This window comes from Mustela erminea, chromosome 7, assembly GCF_009829155.1.
Source record: "Mustela erminea isolate mMusErm1 chromosome 7, mMusErm1.Pri, whole genome shotgun sequence".
Taxonomy (NCBI): domain Eukaryota; kingdom Metazoa; phylum Chordata; class Mammalia; order Carnivora; family Mustelidae; genus Mustela; species Mustela erminea.
In genome coordinates this window covers 48,159,291-48,181,034 of record NC_045620.1, presented here as the reverse complement: position 1 = coordinate 48,181,034, position 21,744 = coordinate 48,159,291, and the positions used below count along the sequence as shown (strand labels likewise).

The 21,744-nt window shown below is 43.0% G+C and overlaps 1 protein-coding gene across 1 annotated transcript; it reads right to left on the bottom strand.

Moving 5' to 3' along the window:
- Nucleotides 1-1,835: 1,835 nt before the first annotated feature.
- On the bottom strand, nt 1,836-7,176 carry CSTL1 (cystatin like 1). Its single transcript, XM_032353763.1, has 4 exons — nt 7,031-7,176; nt 6,311-6,562; nt 3,270-3,380; nt 1,836-2,547 (listed from the first exon to the last, which is right to left on the bottom strand). Exons 2-4 carry the CDS (start codon nt 6,527-6,529, stop codon nt 2,464-2,466), a joined length of 414 nt encoding a protein of 137 aa, XP_032209654.1. The 5' UTR covers nt 6,530-6,562; nt 7,031-7,176; the 3' UTR covers nt 1,836-2,463.
- Nucleotides 7,177-21,744: the final 14,568 nt, after the last annotated feature.

Sequence of the window (21,744 nt, the reverse complement as noted above, 5' to 3'; positions counted from 1 at the left end):
CAAATGTCCACAAACTTGTTGACCTCAAACTGTAGAGACTTGTTCTCATACAGTTCTGGAACCACAAAGTCTGAAATCAAAGGTGTTGGCAGGACTGTGATCCCCACAGAGGCTCTAGGTGAGAATCTGTTCTTTTCTTTTTCCAACCTCTGGTGGCTGCTGGCTTTGCTGGGCTGTGGCCATATCACTACCCTCTCTGCCTCTGTTATCGCACACCTTCTCTTCCATGATTCTCTGCTAAATCCTTCTCTGCCTCTCTTATAAGGAGATCTGTCTTGGGTCTCTTAGACATCAGGGACTGGACTCCCCTCCCCCATCACAGAGGCCTACCTTGTGTCTATCCTTCCTAGTTGCCATTCATAAAAGCAAAGCAAATGGGTAGGGCAAGAAGAGTTCACTTTAAAAATTCAAAGCAAAGTTATAAAGTTTAGTAAAATATTATCAAAAGAATAAAGTATTATTTGAAATCACATAAATAAAGCTACAAATAAAACAATTAGGTCATATAACCAAAAGATATTTTAAAAAGTAAAAACTAAGAAGCCGAACAAGGTTTAAATCAATAATTAAATAACATTAGAGAGGTAAATTAAGTAAAAAATTTGAAAATATTTTAAAAATCTTGAGTAAATTAGCTAAAGCTGAATGTACATATATCCTATTATCCATGATTCCACCCTTAGCTGTATGCTCCACAGAAACTCATGCATATGTCTCCCATTAGACACACACATGCATATTTATTCTTAATATCTATTATTCTTTAGAAACTAGAAACTACCATAAAGTTCATTATCAGTAGAATGGATAAATGTAGTGTGGTATAATCACAAAATAGTATTCTACACAATCTTAAAGTGAGCTACAATTATACACAACATGAAAAAATTCAGAAATATGTTGAATGAAAGAAGCCAAAATCAAAAGAATATATACTGTATGATTCCATTTGTAAAAGCTCAACCAACACGTCAAACTCAGCTAGGATGGTAGGATCTGGAGAGAGACTCTTTATCTGTAACATGAAGGTGGGAGTTGCTATTTCATAGGTTGTTATGATAACCAAATGAGAAAGTGAGGATAGCAGGCCCATGCAAGTCACCCACTCAGCCCTCAGTGACAATAGAGTTGCTAAACTGGATGTTTCTGCCTTCTCTCTTGCATGAAAATTTCACCACCTCTAACACTGCACCTCTGCTCTCCCTTCTCTCTCAAGTCACTCAGGTGAATCTGAGGTTCTTATTTGTGTGTTTACTCTTTCCCTTTGCAAATCCTCTTTCGAGCTGCCATTAGAAGTGTGCTGGTGGGTCTGGTCACTGAGGACGTTCTCACTGTTCATCTGCTCCCCATTTCTGGTCTAGTGTACACCTAATCTGCTCAACTATGAGTTACATAAGGGAAAACGCCATAGGTCTTATTCCTCTAGCAGTGAGCACTTAGGAGGCTCAGGAACTCTCTGTGAAGAAAAGAGATCACACAGCCAGCCCAGAATGGTCTTTGGAAAGCCCCACTTGTAAAGTTGGTCTTCGTTAAGTGTGGGAACATGGATGGCAAACAGTTCCCTAATCTGATACAAAACTATCTCTAAGTGATGAGAGGACCTCATTGTGTCTATACTATTTATACAATGTGATTTATACTGAATACATTTTTTTCTTTCTGGGAGTCTGAAGCTTGGACACATCCTAGGCAGAGACTGCCTATGTGTGCAGCTCCAGGGAAAACCCATGACACTGAGCCTGTAATGAGCTTCCCTGGGAAAAACATTTCATACATGTTATCATAACTCACTACTGGGGAATTAAGTGCATACTATCTGACTGCACCAGGAAAGGACTCTGGAAACCTGCACCTCATTCCCTGGAACTTCTCCACATTAGCCTCTTCCCTCTGCTGGTTTTATCTTATCCCCTTTCACTGTAATAAGTCATAGCTGTGAGTACAACTATGTGTTGAGTCCTGAGGGTCTTTCTACTGAGTTACCAGACTAGTGAACTTAGGGACTACAGCCACACTCACAAAGATGTGTAAGTCACAGAGAGTATAGGGAAGAAACATAGCTTCTGCAAGCACAGGCCAGGGGTCAGAATGTGCCTGAATCACAACAACTTCAGAGACAGGCACTGAAGTAGAAAAACTCTGTTTCCCCCAAAGAATTAACATCCTTCTGTTCAAATTGCAGCCAACACCCTAAGGGCCACTGAATATGTGCATGAGTAAGTGTGAGCATGTGAACATGTGAGCATGTACATGAGTGTGAGTGTGTGTCTGCGTATGTGTGGTTATGCTTGTGCATGAGTGTGTTGTGAGTGTGCATGTACACATGTGTGAGTGTGCATGTGTGCACAAGTATGAGCAGGTGTATGGAGACCCTGTTGAGGGGGAAGAGGTCCTTAGAAGTCTAATAGAAAGTGCACAGTATGACCATCTAAGTTTTCAACAAATATCTTTGCACCAGTGCATTCAAGCCTCCAGACAAGAGTTGTTCCAGAGTTGGTAATAGTTCATCCAGGGCACAGTGTACACCAAAAAATCACAAATGAAACTCTGTCGAAGGAGAAAGAAAACAGCTTTCAGGGAAATATTTTTTGAAGGTGAACAAAAAGCTCCTGCCCCCCAACAAGCCTTTATCTGGGGGAATCTGGACCAGTCCCCATGTCTGCAGTCACATGGTTGGGCAGAGTGGGGTCAGCCTGAACAGGGATGTCACCCTGGACGCCCCCTGTCCAGTCACTTGGGACCTGGAACAGGTGCACCTGGAGCCTACAGCCCAACAGGATTCTGAGATGAAATCTGGGCAGGACAGCCTGCAGTAGCAGCATTACCTACTGTCCTCCTGCTTCTGCACTCAGGAACAGAGTGTCCCTTCTGTCTACACCAGCTTGCAGGTGGTTGCACCAGGATAGACTGGGAAAAGCCAGAAAAGATGAGCAGAAGTTGGAAGACAAGAAAGAAACTAGATAATTCCCAGGGACAAGAGAGTATGAGCTGAGACCAGAGCAAAGCCCCAGGGAAAGTAAACCATTTCCACCTGAAGGTCAGGGGCAGGACTGCCAGGGGAAGGCAGTCAGGGCTATGACAGCTCAGGGTGAAGAGACTGCCCAATCAGAGAACCTTCCTCCCACCTCTGGACACCTCCAATGGCACTGGGCAGCCTGAAGGCCCATATCCATACAGTTAGAAAAGCTGTCGATGTCCAAATACTTTTTAAAATTTTACTTTTCCCCCTTTGATCACAAGTCCCTGCTCAAATTACTGTCACCACACACCTTTTTCAGCTTCTTTTTGCTTTGAATGGGGCATGAATTTCTTGAGCTGTTTCTTTTGCATTTGGTCCGGCTAATCTTCACAGATATCATATATTCCACTCCAGTTGTGAGCTACCGAGAAAGAGTGGCACGGTTAGTGTCGGCTCCCAGCATCCAGTTGCTGAACTTCTCCAGGAAAAGCTAGGCCATGAAGCCCCAGGACCCACACTCCCTGTTTCCAGAGCTCATACACTAAAACATGTCTCCCTCCTCTCCCAGAGGGAGGATGCACAGTATCAGCTGAAGCCCTTGGTCGACCCTCAGCATGTGCAGAGTCCTTCCCCTTGCTCTGGACTGCCTTCACTTTTGCAGCCATAGAGGGTTTCTCACCTGTCTCCCTTGCGTCCTCAGGATGAAGGACTGGCAAGACATTGAGTTTGGCTGCCCAGAAGCCCCAGAACACCCCATATCTATACACATGATCCCCAGAATGCATAGGGGTGCATCTTGTCCCTTGGCTTCACCCAATGTCCTCCCTCCCTACTCTCCTTCTCAGCCAACCTGAAGGAAAGCAATTTAGCAACACAGCTAAAAAACAGGAGTAGAAACTGAATTGATTTGGGGCATTTGTTTCCCTCCTACCAGCACTGCACCCTTGAGCAAATGCCCAGCAGCCTCCCTTTCTTCAGCTACAGATAATAATAATAATAATAATAATTGGGCCAGCTCAAGTTGTTGTTACATGCGCTACAGAGAAGCATGCATCTTACTGAAAGCACAAAGCAAATTTTAAAATAAACTATAAGGAATTATTAAGTGTTTTAACAAAGTGTGGGGACCATTACTCTGAAGCAGCTATGGAATTAGGAAAGCAATGGAACAGAAAACAGAAGAATTGTGCTCGAGTTCTGCCTTTACAGCTGCCAACTCTGTCTCCGTGACCAAGCCCTGCCACCTCCCTGACTCAGTTTCCTCATCTAGAAGATGGGGAGAACAGTGCCAATTTCCTCCTAGGCTGTACGCAAACAGTGAATGTGTAAACCATAGAGAACACACACTAGGGCTATTTCCAGCTGCTGGGCTCTGTCTTGTTTCGTTCATGATTGAGTGCCAGGCTGTAAGGACTCTGAAGGCAGGGAGACTGGGAAAGCCCTTTGTGGCAGGACCCACACCCTGCAGTGGAACTCCAACAAATGCTTTGGGGATTCATATCCTCTACTGGAAATGCCTGGGTCCCTCAAGTCAACACGTGGGAAAGAGAGCTCTACCCTGGGGAGGGGAGAAGCTCCTGGAAGTTCTTGCTTCCTTGTCCCTTCATCAGGGTCAAACCAAAGGAGAGGGCTTTGTACTCTCCCTGGTGGTGGTAAAGGGAGAGAGCGCCCACACTGCCCTCTTGAGGAAACTGCCCCCAGAAAAACTCAGGGTGGTTGCAGGAGAAGGAGGCTTGAGGGCATTATGGCCATCCTGGTCCCAGCAACTGCCACCTGAAGAACCTCAGGATGCAGGGCTCCTTTATCTTTGTCAAAGGACAGTTCCATCCAGGTGTTGGCATCTTGCAGAGCTTTCGCACAGCATACTCCATAGATATGAAAAATCTAAAATACTGGCCATAAATTTTACTGACATTCCAGTGTGCAAAGTGTTTTTGTACTCATTATTAGACTGGATTGCCAGGTAATAAGAGGAATCATCATACTCATACAAATATTTTCACGAGTGCTGCTTTACTCTTATCCTGTCCACTTGCAGGTGAAGAAACAGGCCTGGAGAGTATGAATAGCTCTTGACATAGATCTCACAATGAGAGGGACCTGGAACCTGGGTGCATGTAGCACATCAGGCCCTCCTCCTATACCCCTCTGTGAGGTATTAGGACACACACCATCAAGCGGCGGAAGGACCTAGGTTCCCCTGGCTTCCAAGGGGCACACACACTCTGTTCCTTTATCCTTCTGAATGACATTAATAGCTCATAAACTATTCTTCTAGAGTTAACTGTTAATGATAATGGACTGACTGCACAAGACAGCCCTCTTGGGAGTCTCAGATTTATCCTTGGGAACGTGGACCTGGGAGAACAAGCCAAGTTGGCAAGAACTTTGGTCATTAGCCGCCACCTTGTGGCCAAGTCACCTCAGTGTTCGTGGGCCGCATGAGCCACCATCTTGGGGCAAGAGTATGTGACTGAAACAGGGACAGACTGATGTCCACACTATGATGTCAGGCCTACTTTGTGTCACACTAAGACTGACTGCCCCTTTCTGTGCCCCGGCCTTGCTGGTTTCGCCTGTTTCCACTGCCTCCTGCCTCTCTCTTCTAGCCAGAGACCTTTACTCCTGTCATTTTTTTTCCCCCAAAATCAGGTTAATTGAACTAAAACGTGCTATTGCCTCCACTCTAACTTACATATTGTTTACTATGTAAACTTGAAGGGAAGTTGGACCCACGAAAGTGGTTTTCAAACAACTTCTCTTTCCTTGTCATCTTCAATTGGTGTATTTCAAAGAAACTTTGTGTGCAAAACACATAAAAAGAGAGATGATCTGGTTGAAGTCTGTTCCTCACTCCCTCTTCTCCCTTTCGCCCGAAAATATGCCCTGTGCAATTCCAGATTCCTTTAGAATACAGCTAGAAAGCTGAGACTTTACAGCCCTGGACACTGAAAGACTATGTTGAGGGGGAACCTACAGAAAATGTTTCTATTTCACCAAAGCAGACTATTAAAGGAAACGAAGTCATCCTCATTGGCTGTCACTCTGGTAGGACTAATTTCAGAGCAAAAGGCAATTCTTTTCAAGAAAGAATAGCTGAGAACCTCAGAAACTGTTTTTACTTCAGACCAAGAGTAACAGAGTTAAGGTTTCATTCCAGTCATTCGGCAAACTTTTTGAAAGTGTGGCAAAGGCAAGTCTGGGTCCAAATCACTCCAAAGCATGCTCATCCCAAATGAAGCCTCCCCACAACCTTGGTGAAACCATCACTTGGTTCTCTCTGGGAACCATACCGCATCCCTGAATGTCCACGTGGACATTGCCCACATGCAGAGAAACTGAGACACAAACCTGCATCTGACTTCGAAGTAGCTTGTCGACTTGAAATAAGTAGGTGTCATTGCTAGCATTGTTGTAGGTTTCCATGAAGAACTGGAGTGTTGAATTCATATTTGCCTTGCTCATGGACTTCTCCTGGAAGCCTTCCCATCTTTGAAAATGACCTAGTTTGGCTGCCAGGACCAGGGCAGCCAACAGCCACAGAGCGTTCCTCCAGCATCCAACTCCCATCTTGCAGCCTCGGAAACCTCCTATTCACTGCACCTGCCAGGGTGGGGTTGGAGTCAGACTGCAGCACACTCACCCTCCCGCAGTGCCTCTTGTCCTATAGGCTTGCCCAGGTTAAGCAGAGATTGAGACCCCAGCCTCGTCCTTCCAAGCTTCTGCCCCCAATCCAACCAAAGGACCAACCCAGGAAATCTCCCTGCATGGGTGCTCAACTCTCTTTCAGGTCTGTACATTTTCCACATATTTATAATACCCACTTCATTCTTCCATTATGCAGGCAAGTATAATTTCTAAACAACTGCAAGATGGACAAAACCCTCTCCCTGCCTTCATAACTATCAGGAAGAAAGCCCCCAGAACAGAGCTTTACAGTGCTGTGTGGTAAGAAGTATATTGAACAGAGAAATGTCATTGGTGTGAACTGAAAACTTACAGAGGAAATTGTATTTGAACTGGGATATGAGGAATCAGGATATGGAACAGGGTTTGATATATTCTACTTACCTATCGTGGGTTCTACCTGTCTAACCCAGCCATCAACTATGCCCTGTGCCTCGTTCAGAGATGGGTTCTCTTTACTCTCCTGCCTCCTTTATCAACATAGATTTCTGCTGGCTGGATCCCACTGTACCTGCAGGCCCTGGCACTAGCTCTTGCTATCTTGGTGTGACCCTAGTAGACCTTTGTGAGGTAATATTAGCTTCCCTGTGAGGGGGGAATAAACTCTGATCCTTATTCAGAAATTAATCCTGAAGACCCCTGAGGGTTAGGTGTTGCTAATTTGGGGCAGGAAAAAATTCTCTTCAGCCCTCTTGGGGTCTCCGGTTGGACCTAAGAATTAAACTAATAGAAGAAAAGCATACAGGTTTTATTGATGGTTTATATATGCATGGGAGGCGTCACAAGAAAATGAGGACATGAAGAAGTGGCCAGAACAAAAAGCTTATATATTCTGTAGACAAAGAAACAGTAAATGTGTGAAGAATAAACAAGACAAGGTGTTCTGACTAGGAGTAATAAACAGTGGAGAAAAAACAAGGTTTGCTTATACAGCCTTATCCCCCATCTCTGGGGATAAGGATGTCCTCCCTCTTCCTGGTACATGGAAGTTTCCTTTCACATGGGCAATTTGTCTTCTGTTTTCAGGGAAGAACGGCTCCGGGTGGGGGGTGGGGGATGATCAGAGTGTCCTTCCTGCTTCACCATTTTCTCAAACTCCTTAGGCTTAAGATCTTCAATGCACCAAAGTGCCGTATTTGGGGGTAACATGCCCTGAACCCATCGCCTGCATCCAGAAGCCTGTAATAGCTCCCCAGTTTAAAAACTTTTAAGGTGGGATATTAAATGGGGTCCTGCCACAGAAAAAAAAAAGAATTAGTGGGACAATTAATGAAATGTGAATCAAATCTGTAGATCAGTTCATAGCACTGCACCAATGTTAACTTCCTAGTTTTTACCGTTGCACTGTACTTACATGAGATGCTAACATTTGGGCAAGTGGGGTGAACATTTTTTTTTCTATTTTTGTACCCTTTTTGTAAGTCTGAAATTATTGTAAAATAAAGGTTAATTTTTTTAATTTTTTTGTTTAAATTCAATTTGGTTAACATACCCTGTATTATTAGTTTCAGGGATAGAATTCCCTTCAGCAGTTCTCAGTTTGTTTCCTAGAGTTGAGTCTCTTATGATTTGCCTCCCTCTATGTTTTCATCTTATTTTTTTAATTTAAATTCAATTAGCCAACACATAATACATCTGTAGTTTCAGATGTAGTGTTCAACAATTCATCAGTTGCATATGACACCCACTGCTCACCTCATCATATGCCTTCCCCAATGCCCACCACCCTGTTACTCCATTTCACACCCACATTCCCTACAGCAACCTCAGTTTGTTTCCTATAGTTAATAGTCTATCATGGTTTTTCTCCCTCTCTGATGATTTCCCTTTCAGTTTTTCCCTCCCTTCTCCTATGATTTTTTGTGCTATTTCTTATATTCCACATATCAGTGAAACTATATGTTTATCTTTCTCCAATTGACTTATTTCACATAACATAATACCCTCCAGTTCCATCTATGTTGATGTGAATGATAAGTATCCATCCTTTCTGATGGCTGAGTAATATTCCATTGCATATATAAACCACATCGTCTTTACCAATTCATCTGTTGAAGGACATCTGGGCTCCTTCCACAATTTGACTATTGTAGACATTGCTGCTATGAACATTGGGATTCAGGTGCCCCTTCAACTCGTTACACCTGTATCTTTGGGGTATCTTAGTAGTGCAATTTCTGGGTTTTCATCTTATTTTATTTTTCTTTCCCTTCCCCTATGTTCATCTGTTTTGTTTCTTAAATTCCACAAAATAAAGGTTAAAATGTTCAAAAATAAATAGGACCTTAGTCTTCAGGAAGCAGCACACATGCAGCACCACCTTGCAATCTGAATCTCCTGGGTTCATATCTCTTGCTGGGTGATTCGGAGAGACAGTTAATCTCTGAGTCTCAGTTTCTTCATCTGTAATGTAAGAATAGGAAAAACTACCAATCTTGGTTTGTGGTGGAGACTAAATCCAGTACCAAACAACCTGTTCCCAGGTCAGGCATCATCCAGAGCTCAGAAACATCCTCTAGGGGATTCTTCCATGACTCTGAATGTACACGCAGAAGCCCATGGTCTGTCAGACCCCAACTGCCCAGGGATAAGATCACCCTCTAGTGTGAAAATCCTACTAGGACTTGTTACAATATCCTCCCTGACCCTCAAAGCCTGCCTTGTAGGACTTGTCCATCTGATGGAACTGGCTGCTTTGAACAACCTGAGCCAGAGCTGCAGGAGCACCACTGTCACATAGATGCATAAGGATTCTGACTGATGTGCATACAGACTGGCCTGGAAACCCGAGATATACCCTGTGGACCTGAAGAAGGCAAAGTAATATTCAATGGACCGTATTGGAAAATCTATGAAGATGGGGCCAAATACATAAAAAAATGATCTACTTAAAGTAATAAGCAGTGTGCCTATCTCCAAAAAGTAAGGGAAAAATGAATTCCCAGTAATTTGCATGGAATAAGAAAAAATATATAGACCATGGTTCTCCCCATACAATTAAACAGAAAAAGGGACCATATCTGTCACACCTGGAGTTCTTTGGCTTATGGTGGCATAACAATCTCTGCCTCTCTCCACATGGCCTTCTCATTTGTCTCTTTGTCTCAAATCCCTCCCTCCTTTCTCTTAAGAATGCCAGTCATTGGATTTGGGTCCTACCCTCAATCCAAGGTGATCTCATCTTGAGATCCTTAACTTAATTATGTCTGTGAAGACTCAATATCCAAATTAGTTCACATTCATAGGTACTAGGAGCTATGACTTGCATATATATTTTTGAGGAACACAATTCAACCCACTAACTTGTCTACAGAATATGAAGAAAATTGGGGAGTACAAGTGTATCCATGTATATTAGTTTCCTATGGTTTTGTAACAAATTCACATGAATTTGGTGGTTTAAACCACAGAAATGTATCGTCTTATAATTCTGGAGGCTAGAAATCTGAAGTCGTTTTCACTAGACCAAAATCAAGATGTTGGTAGGGCTGTATTCCCTCCAGAGGCTTCAAGGGAAAATCTACCGCCTGCTAGCATCTCTTGGTTTGTAGCCACAATACTCCATCTCTGCTTTATATGCCCTCCTTCTCTTCTGTCTGCCTCCCTCCTATAAGGATATATGGATGGTATTTAAGGCCCACCAAAAAAATCCAGAATGATCTGCCCATCTCAAGATCTTGAACTTAATCACATCTGTAAAGTCCTTCTTTACCACATAAAACAATGTTCACAAGTTCCAGGGGGCCATTACTCAGCCTACCACACTATGGATTCAGGAAAAATAGGAAGAGTGATTATTTCCATGAAGGGAGGGTGACAGGGGCCCTGGTCATGTCCCTGGAGAAGGAAAAAGGAGAAACAAACACATCCATGGGAATAAGGGGAAATAGGAGACCTCATCAGTTCTGTGCTTAAAGGAAAAACAAGTATCCTGGTTATGTCTGTGGAATAAGTGAAAAATAGGAGACCTGATAAAATTCATGGGATAAAATGCCATCGCATATGCTGAAAAATAAAAATAAAATAAAACAAAATAAATTTTCATTCTAAATTAAAAAAAAATTTCATGGGATAAGTTGAAGATAGGGATCAGCATTTACGCATGAATCAGAGGAAAAGTACAGGAGGATAGATGGTTTCCATAGTTGGAGGGGAAATGGTGGTTTTGATTATGTTCATAACAAGGAGAAAATAAGATTCCAATAATGTTTGTGGTATGAGGGATAAGCATGGGGAGTGGTTAAGATCATAGAATAAAGAGAAAATGAATAGCCTGGTTATATCCACAGTCAATTGTGAGAAAAGGCAGTAATATAAGGCCATAAAATGAGGGGAAATTAGGTACCTTGGTCATGTCCATGGAATATAGTGAAAATAAGGTGTCTAGCAATGTCCATAAATTAAAAGAAAAATACTGAGCCTGATAAAATCCAAAGAAAGGGAAAATATTAGGGCTGATATTTCCATTCAATGAGGAGAAAATACAGGGTGTGCCTGTTTAATGTGGGGAAAGTTGGGGGCTTCGTTGTGTCAGTGGAATAAGGGGACGAGCAGAGTTCTCTGGTCATATCTGTGGAATAAAAGAAAATTAGGCAGCTTCGTTGTGTCCATAAAAAAAGAAATAGAGAGGATGGCTATGTCCATGAGGTAAGGAGAATATAGGAACCCTGGTTATGTCCATAGAATGTGAGAAAAAGCCCTAGTTGTATACATGAAAGAAGAGAAAACAGGGGACTTGGCATGTCCATGCATAAAGAAGAAAATAAGAGGCCTTTAGTGCCTGTGAAATAAGGAAAAGCATGAGGTCTGATTGCTTCCCAAGGAATAAAGGGAAAATAAGGGCCCTAGGTGTTCAGGAATAAGAAGAAAATTGGAAACATGGTCATGTCCCTGGAATAAGGGGGAAACATATGGCCTGATTAAGTCTATGAAAGTCTATAATGAAGATGGGAGGTGCTGATTATATCCATTTAATAGCAGACACAGGGAGTCTAGTCATGTCGAGGGAATTAGTGTGAAAAGAAAGCGGGGTCTCTGTGTGTTTCCATGGAAAAGGGGGAAAGTAGGTAAAAGGGAAAACTCAGCTTCCCACCTTCCCACCTGTGTAGGGAAAACCCTAGCTCTTCCCTGTGTTCTCCTGGGAACTCCGGGGAGTCTCCTTTTCTATCTTACAAAACATACTTTCTGACACTTCTGGCTACCAAATATGTGAGTTTTTCCTCACAAGCAATTCTCCCCAACACAAGTTACGTGTCCACTCTACCTGGAGACAGCCTCAGACCCCACAGATGAAGGGCTTAGTTTGCCTATCACCACCTTCAGACACTAGGTGCAAGTACAGGTTGTCAACTGGGCTTCAGTGACCGACTGGCTATAAATCCAAGGTTCCCATGACTCCCTTTCTAGGTTTAATTAATTTTCTAGAGTGGCTCATAGAACTCAGAAAAACACTTTTTCCCAGCTTATTGTAAAAGCATACAGATGACCATCCAGATGGAAGGGAAGCGCCGGGCAAGGTATGAGGGAATGGGTGTGAGACTTCCACGTCCCATCCTGGAGGGCAACTTTCCCAGCACTTTTACATGGTGACCAACCTGGAAGCTTTCCAAACCCTATATTTTTAAGATTTTATGGAGACTTCATTGTATAAGAAATGATCTATCTTTGACTCCATTTTTACCCTTCTCCCTTCTCACAAGCATAGAGGGCAGGGCTGAAAATTCCAAGTTTCTAACCACGGGTTGTTCTGTCTGGTGACCAGCCCCCCACCCAGGAGCTCACTCAAAGTCACCTTATTAGAACAAAAGGCACTCCTTTCACCCAGGAAATACAAGGATTTTAGGAGCTCTGTATCAGGAACCAGGATCAAAGACCAAAATCAAATATTATAACTAAAGATGCTGTTCGTACTCTTACCACTTAGGAAATTACAAGGGTTTCAGGGCTCTGTGCCAGGAACCAGAGGCAGAGACCAATGCATATATTTTATATTATCTCATAAATTAAAACCTATTTATGTCCCTAAAATAAAAGGGAAGTAAGTAGAGGCCCTGGCTCTATATATGGCCCAATAATGTCCACAGAACAAGAGGAAAACAGAGAACCTATTTATTTCCATAGAATAATAGGAGATTATATTGTCAGTTACAATCATGGGCTAAGAGGAAAATAGGGACCCTGATTATCCATGGAATAATGATATATATGGTGGGCTGGTTATGTTCACAGGAAAAATGAAAAATAGGAGCCTCATTTTGGTCAATAAAAGAAGGGAAAATGAGGTTCCCAGTTATAGCCTGAAATTATAAGAAATATGGAGTCTGTGTATGTCCATGAAATAAGGGTGGGTGCATGGGAGGAAATGTAAAGGGACATGAGGAAACTTTGGGTGACAGATGTGTTCATTTTATGGAGTAGAGTGGTGATCTCACAGGTGACACACATCAAAGCTCATCACATTGTGCCCTTTATTATAGTCAATTATACCTCAATAAAGCCATTTGGTTAGACAGACGGATGGATCGATGGATGGATGGATGAAGGGTGTGGAGAAATAAGCACAGAGCTTCCTATGGGACAGATTTGGCTGCCCTTTTGCCCCTTTCCATGACTGGCACCCAGGGCACTGACAGTCCAGAGTTACGTGGGTGCAAGTATGAGAACATTGAGGACTGCAACGCAGCATCTCCCACCTGCATGGGCCCAGGCCACCTTCTCACTTGCTGCTGCACCCTTCAGAGGAAAACAAGTCAGCCTCATTAGTAATTGGTGCTTAAGAAAGAATAAGCATCTTTCCCAAAAGCCCAGCACACCTGGCCTTCTGACTCATAGGCTAAACCTGGTAGCAGGGCCACTGTTGGAGCAGTCACAGTGGCAAGGGCATGAGATGTGTCTTAGATCAACCCAAGCTGTGTGGTGTGTGGGTGATATGGTGGCAGGCTAGAGGGGGCTGTCTGTGAGTGCACAACTGCCTAGTTGTTGCCAACCAGCCTTGGAAATTCTTTGTCAGGCTGCTCCCAGGGGAAAAAAATAGCAGGAAACAGAGGGAGAATGTATCTTATCACTGCAGGCAGTATGGCTCTGCTGGTGTGGGGTGAGGAGTCTGGAGACTGGGAATTTCCTGGCTGCAGCTTTTAATCTACCCCTTTACCCTACCTTGTCTTTACTACCCCTCCCTCACAGATGAACTTCATAGGCTCTTCCTTGACCCCAGTTCTCTTGGGCCTGCACAGACCACTCACCAGTCTGGTCAAAACCATTGCTCATCATGATTTGCTTCTGATTGGAAACCTGAAGCAGGGTGCTATTGCTCCCCAAAGCGGGAAGGGACCGGGAGGTCATCTAGCAGGTGAGACTCCATGCCCCAGGATGCTGTGTATGTTCCAGGACAGGTAGCTAGGTAGACCATTCCCACTGAGTCTAGATCTCCAGGCTGGTCCATTCTGGTGTCGCTGTGGGGCCAGGGGCTGCCATGAAGAGTAGGAGAGCTGCACAGCAGAGTCAGACATGGAGCTGCCTTTCCACAGTTGCTTGGCAGCTGCTTCACCTTCTGAGTCTTAGTTACCTCATCTGTAAAATCCATATAATAGTAAATACATCAGGTTATTATAAAAGGTACAGAAGAACCTAGCAGAGCCTGGCACACAGGGCTCTATCATGTTGGCTATTTTAATAAGAAGGGGAAACCTCCAAAAGCCTTGGCGGTAAAGCAGGTCGAACTGCCCTGGGGGCTTCAGGCTATTTCCTGGGAACTTCGCCCTCCTGGCCTCTCTCCATCCCCATTGCCATTGACATCACACGACATAGAGAAGAGTCATGGTGTGATAACTCTCAGAGAACAAATATGCCATTGCAAAAAGCAGGGATGATCTCGAGTTCTTCTCCCCTTATTTACTTACTTACTTATCTATTTATTTGTTTGAGCACTGTTTGATAAACTCTTCCTTGTTCTGCTGTCCACTGGCTGCTGACCTGAATATTACCTTGACAAGAAGCAAATATATTTGAGAGCCCCCCGCCGCCAGAAACCCCTCAAAGCCAGCCCAGCGAGGAACAGTCTGGGCACCTACTTGAGTACTCTCCCAAGCACAGCTGCAGGGGAGCATTGCTTCGGCTGCTAGTGGCAGCTCCAATGACAGCCCCAAGCCCCTGAGCCCTCATCCCTGGAGCTGCAGCAGAAGAGTACGGCTGACATTGGCTGGAGATGCCCGCTGGTCCCGGGGAGCAGGCCAGCAGCAGGCGCAAAATGTCAACAATGACAAGGTGGTACTACAGATGGCTCAGAGCTGGCATTGCCCCAAAAGGCTCAGTGTACAATTTCCCTTTCCAGTCAAGGGAACAGGGGAAATCACAAGGCTCAGAAAGTCAGACATGTCACAAGACACAGAATATTCTCAATGTCTCTGTAGGACCTTCACCTGGGGACCGAGGGTAACAGGGTTTGTCAGCTGGCCATTGTCCTCATGCAGCCTTTGGTCTCCTTTCTGTGGCCATTCTCCCTGGTACAGCATCGGCTTACCAGCTCCTAAACAGGCTACTCCATTTAAGGAACCCTCATGTCTCATTTTGAAAGCAAATAAAAAGCACATAGTCTCTGCAGACGGTGGTGCTCCAGCTGGACTTCCGTTTTCCTGTGAGCAGGCAACCATCCTCCTGAAGCAACAAGCAGCAGAAGTTGAAGAGGCCCAAACTTTGTTGTAACTTTCAAGTGTTCAAGTCCTTTGTCCATCTTTTCTATGTGGTTGTTTGCCTCCTATTGATTTGCAGGGTTTCTTTATCCTTAGTAATAACAATTTTGGGGTATATTTGCTGTGGATACCTTTTCTGGGTTGTGATTTTGTCTTTTCATTTGAGTTCTATGCTATGTTAGTGAAAAGAAATCCTTCATCTTAATGGAGGAAATGTATTGATCTTTTCTCTTATGGTTTGCAGTTTTGATATCTCACTTAGGAAGTCAAGGTCATGAAGCTACTTTCCTGTATTTTCATCTAAAACTTCTGAAAGATTTCACCCAAAACTCATGTGACACTAATTATACTTCAATTAAAAAAAAAAAACTTTGAATAGTTTTAAAGTTAAGCATTTCACACTTATGTCCATAACCATCAATATTTTTGTGCCAGGTGTATTTGCTAATATCTCATTCAGAATTCTTGTATCCATGTTCCTGAGTGAGACTTGCCCAAGATTTTCCTTTCTTACACAGACCTTTACTAGTTTGGGTCTCAAGATTGCACCTTATACAACAAAGCTGGGGAACATGTCAGTCAGGGTCCCTGCAGTAGATAGAGCCATGATGAAAATAGGAAGGTTTATTTAAAGGGGATACTTACAATGTTGCAGGTATAAATGAATCCAAGGGCACAGGACTGTCATTTGCTGGAAGATAAGGGGAGTAATCGAGATGTCAGGGAGCCTCAGCTGACTACCTGGCAGAGGGACCAGGGAACAAATGCCTTGATCTCACTCACTTTCTGCCCTCCACCTCAGGCTGGGTACCTCATTGGCCTCCTGCACCAGAAGTCAGAGGACATGGGACCCTATTGGTGGAGTCCCTACAGATAAGCCTCTTGGGGCAGAGAACAGCAGAAAGCAAGGTAATACGTGGGATGGGGGGTTGATCAAACACAGGGACATTTCCCTTTATCTTAATTCCCTGGAAGAGCTGCTAGTTTGTTACTTTTTGTCCATGTCTTTTAGGGACTGGGAAAGAGAGAGTCTACATGCAGCTGCATTTCTTTATTTGGACACTCTCCCAATGTACAGCCAATTCTCAATTGAAGTAGTTACGGTCTAGAAAATCACTACAAACACTGAGTTAACAAGTACTGAACCATTGCTCCTAAGGGAAGCACAGGTTTGGTTCCCTTGAGTCTCTGGTCACATTTTTGTAAGCCCATTAACACAAAACCTTGCTTTTATTTGACACATATCTTGGCATGTTAACACTGAACTCATAGACAACAGCATTATAACTTGTGCCTGAACAAATCTTATCTAACATGTATCTTCTCCCTAAAGCACAGCACCATCTTCTTGTGCTGAAGATCACCAGGACACTTATTTACAGTATGAGCTTAAAAAAAACAACAACAAAAAACAGTGTTGCTTTGTCCAGCCTGAGCTGAAAACATGTATATCATGTCACTCAAATTTTTCATGGCTCTACACATGTCTGTAAACAACTGCAGAAATGCATAGTAATGATATGAGGCTTATAAATGGATTTTAGCAAATAGACAAATTTGCAAATACAGAACCCGTTAATGCTGAGCATTTACTGTATTTTCAAATACAGTCACTATGACAGCGTGGAGTGGGCTTAATTGCAAAGATCAGTAGCAATCTGGAAAATGCTTATATATCCTAAAAATGAAATACAGATATACATTCTAATAATACCTGTGCATCTGTAGGTTTAAAAAGATTTGATAGAAACAAACAAACAACAACAACAACAACAAAAAATCTAGTAGAAATGGCTGACTTTTTCCTAAAATTTCTTCTAGTTAAAGAAATTTAGATCAATTAAATTAAAATAATAATGTGAAAGGAAATCAAAACAGTCCAGGAAGTACACCCATTTTCTTTGTAAGTCATTGTGCCTGTAGTTTAGAACCATAACTCTGGCAAGAACTATATCAACTATTGAGAAGAAAAGTCTTAGAATATTTCATTACATAAATAAAAGTTGGGTAATCTTGGTTCTTACGTCCATTTGGCATTTTTAAAAGCATCCAGTTAATTTTAAGCTGTGTGGTGGAATTTCATATCAGTTCATGAAAAGAAGAACATTAATTAATGACAATATTACTTTTTCAGAAGTATTTACTTGAACTTAATTTACCATTTTCTATGTTTCCTTTAACAGATATTTTGTAAATTTAATTTTGCTTTTTCTAATATTTTGGTCTAAACTTCACAGAATAATTTCTTAAGAAAAGAATATTAACAAATATAATTAAAAATAATAAATATAAATAAATATTTAAATATAATATTTAAATATAAAATAAATATAAATAATTAACAAAGCTGTCTTCAGGAATATTTGTAGCAATTTCGACACGTGAAATCTCTCAAACACACAAACATACACACACTACTACTGGCTTGAAGGTTAAAAATATATATATAATAAAAACCACTTATTTAATTATCCCTCTGAAGTTCCCCATTCAATTTTCTCAGATTTTGTGAGTCCATGAGGAAAATGAAAAGAATGACCATAAATAGAGTAATTAAATTCTAACCTCAAAGCTGCACAAACTGCGGAAGCCCAACCTCATCAACATGAATAGAGAACATTTATTTTCATGAATTCATTATGTGGATGCTTTTGGATGAAGAACCTGGAATGAATTCTTTTCTTCACTGCCTTCTAAAGGGGACCACACTGGAGCAGCCCAGGCCTTCTCCCTCCCGACACCTTTGAGCCACTCTTTGAGTAAAGACAGAAATAAGGCTGAGATATCAGTGAAGTTGGGGCAGAGTCTCCCAGGGTTCCAAGGCCCTTGCAGGTGACAGGCTGCTCCCCAGCCTGGAGGAGTCCAGCTTCACAGATTTGTTGTGCAACCAGGCTCCCTTGAATACAACCCTGGTGGGTTTAACACATCTGCAAATCCTGTAAGACCCTGTCCTTGAAGACAGGTGAACCTGAGCAATTTTCTTCAGGAAAACAGAACTGATGCTTCAAACTTGAGACATTAAATCGTAAAAGTAATTCAGCAGCCGTCTGGCTACCATTCCTCTAGCACCTTTGGAGCCCTGGCCACCATGCAAACATTCAGAGAGAGGTACTAGGAAGCTCAGCTGGTCTAGCCTTTAGAGTCTTCCCCTCTCAGGCAGCAGGCATGAGTAGCCCTAAGATGACCACAGCTCCAGCTACCACCTGAGTGAGAAACCCTCAAGTGAAAACAACCCATCTGAGCCCAGTCAGGGCCCAGAACCACAAGTGATAACAATAATAAACAACTGCTATAGCTTTACACCCCTACATGTGAAGTGGCAACTGGAACCCCAAGTATACAGTTATTCACAGATGACAATATCGGTTTATGAATTTGTAATGAACACCATGATTGTGCCTGGGTACCAGAACACACCTACTGTTCCTCAGTGCATATGCCCCCTATCTTAGTTTGTGTGGTCCCAGAAGCAGACCTTGAGACCAGGATTCTAGGGAAAGCAATTTCCTGGGAGGTGACACCAGAAGGCAGCACCAGTAGGAGTGTGGGGAAAGGCAAGGGAAGAAAGTCAATAAAGAGTACAGAACAAACAGTGTTCTACTGTGAACAGCTGGAGCTCATTGCCACTGCGGATCCCTAGGAGAGAGTGTAAAACATTGCTCAGAGTTGTCCCACCAGAAGGGTACTTATCTTCCAATTTTCCAACACTCATTGATTGGGAGCTGCTCTTATGAGGCCAAGAAGTACTAATTTCCTTGTTAATGTAGTTAATTAATCCTCCTCATTTCTTTGGCATTCAAGCAGAGCAGCCTGGAAGGCCAAAGAGAACCCTGAGGAGAATTTCAGGTGCTAGCAATTGGGACCCACAGACATGGGAACACCCAATGCTAGTCATAGCCAGAGGTTTCCCACAGACTTTGGAATCAAAGGGAGGGATGACATTAGGTGAACTGCTCCTCACGTAGCTGCTGCTCAGGTGTGGGTTAGGCAGTGGTCCTGGGAGCCAGCTGAACTCAGCGGCGTGGGAGATACTCACCCAGTGCATTGGGCTGCTGCACTGGCCACTCAAGACATTAGTCTGGACAATCCTGGAGATACAATGCATTTGTGCCCACTGCACCTTCCCTTGGTGCTGGTCTCCACACAGGACTCTTCCCATGCTGCACACCCTTCTATGAAAACATACAAAGGACCATACCTTGTTTTTCACACAGACCATTTTCCGATCCTGCCTCTCTAACAGCTGGCTATTCTTAAATGGCTTCAGCCTTGCCTTTGCAGAGCACATCTCAGGGTGAATAGTTGGACACTCAACATTCCAGTTTAACTTCCAGTGTTCATTCAGTCTGAATGCCCATGAGTCTTCCCTGATGGTAAGGAAAGGCCTGCAGGTTGTGTTTTGTTCTGCCTGGTAAAGTATGCAGACTCCTCCTTTCTTGCTCCATCTTCTAAGAAACTGTCTGAAGTCTCTTCTTCCAAGTGTCCAGAGCTGCTGAGAGGCAAGACATGTCTAGACCAGCAATGCCAACTTTGTGCAATAAATCGAAATGATCTGTATTTGTGCATTCCAATTGAGCATTTGAAATGTGGTTAGAGTGACTGAGAAACAAAATTTTACATTTGATTTCATATTATTTGAGTTAGATTTAAATGGCCTCTTGTGGTGAGTGGCTACCATCCTGGTCATCACAGGTGTACATCATGGGTCCTTCGTGCCTACTCTAGGACAGTTTCTACTTGAGGGCTTCACTCTTTCCCTGGTCCACAAGAGTGCAGGTCCCCATCTCCCTCCTGCTTGGAGGATTCCTCATCTGTCTCTTGTTATCCTTGTTCTTTGAGTTTTGTCTCTGTGTCCTGCTACATTCCCTTATCTAGTCTCTGCAAGAAGAAAACAAGTGCTTTATAAAATTGTGATTTGAAGTTTTTTTCCCACTTGGGTGTGGATTGGGGAAGGATGGGAGTGCCTGTCAGAAACAAGAGAATGAAAGAAATACCCAGAAACATAAAAAAAAATGTCAGGATGTACCCTGTCACCCCTAGCTGCATGTTCTGGCTTAGAGGAGGCAGTCTATTCTACCTCCTTTTGAGCTGACCACAGATTTGAGAATCTAGAATTGTATGCTTTACAATAGTGCACAGAGAATTCTTTTTAAAATGTACATTTCCTAGTCCCCAACCTCAGGAGATCCTGATTTAAAAAGCTAGCAGCTTAGAGATCAGTATTTTTGAACATCCTTTTACTTTGGGCCAGCTTTGGGAGCTGCTTAAATCAACATATTGATGCTGCACTTAGGAGCTTTTGAGTTGGGCCGACTCCATGAAATCCCCATGGATTGCTCTGCTTTTCAAATGTTTATGTCTGATTTTGCAGTTTTTCTCTTTAATCCTACATTTACTGACACTTCTAATTTCCTGCCTCCTTATTCTCCAATACTGCTATAAAAGAACACAAATTAGGTTTTCAAAGTTAGAATACTGCATTTAGTGAATAAATTCTGCCTGAAGACCTGACACTTCCATCTCTAGAGTGCCTTCAATGTATGGACTCTGCAACAGATGCTTTAGTTACCTTTCTAGGAGTTTGGCCTTTGTTGCCTTGGTCTCCGAAGACAGCCTCATTCTCTTAGATATATTTCATGTGCCAGTGCCCACAGTGTATTTATTAATAGTTTGACTTTGTCACAAGTTCTCATTTGGCAGTGATTTTCTTGTTTCACCACCATTGCTTTAGCATTGCCAAATGTAAATGGTCTATCTAGATTTTGTATAAAACAAAAACAAAACAAAAATAGCCACTCCCTCCAGGACGGGCCTGGAAATTGTTGGCACATGATAGCATCTATCTATGGATACTTCTGCCCTGAAATTAGAAGACCTCTGGGCAGGCCAAATTGTGCCCGAGGAGACTCAGTCTCTACGGCTAGCACCGTGTAAAGGAAAAGAGAGCTCAAAGCCTCCCAAACATGGGAAATAATTCAGTCAATTAAAAGAGTGGATTATGCATATGTAGCCTAAATGCAACTTATTTATAACCAAGGAAGAGAAGACCCACATTAGGTTGTAACATGAAAAATAACTCTTAATTTATATTGGGGAAAATGATAAATTCTTAAACGCCTTGCTCTGGGGATAAAAATGGCTCTTTCTGCCAGCTGTTGCTGGTGGGTGGGTGGGTGGATGGGCATCACATGGTTAATGAATTTGCTTTCGGTGGCTGCGTTAGATTCCCTCCTGCAGAACTTGCGCGTAGGCTGAACGTTCCAATCTGTTACCTCCCGTTTCCTCGTCCATCGCCTCGCCAGATGTCAGTCGCGGTGAGCAAGGGATTCCTGAACCAACGTGATACTGCGTGTTTGAGGTTATCCTTACTAGAGAGCCGGGCGTCATCTTCCATTTCCCCCGCATACTTAA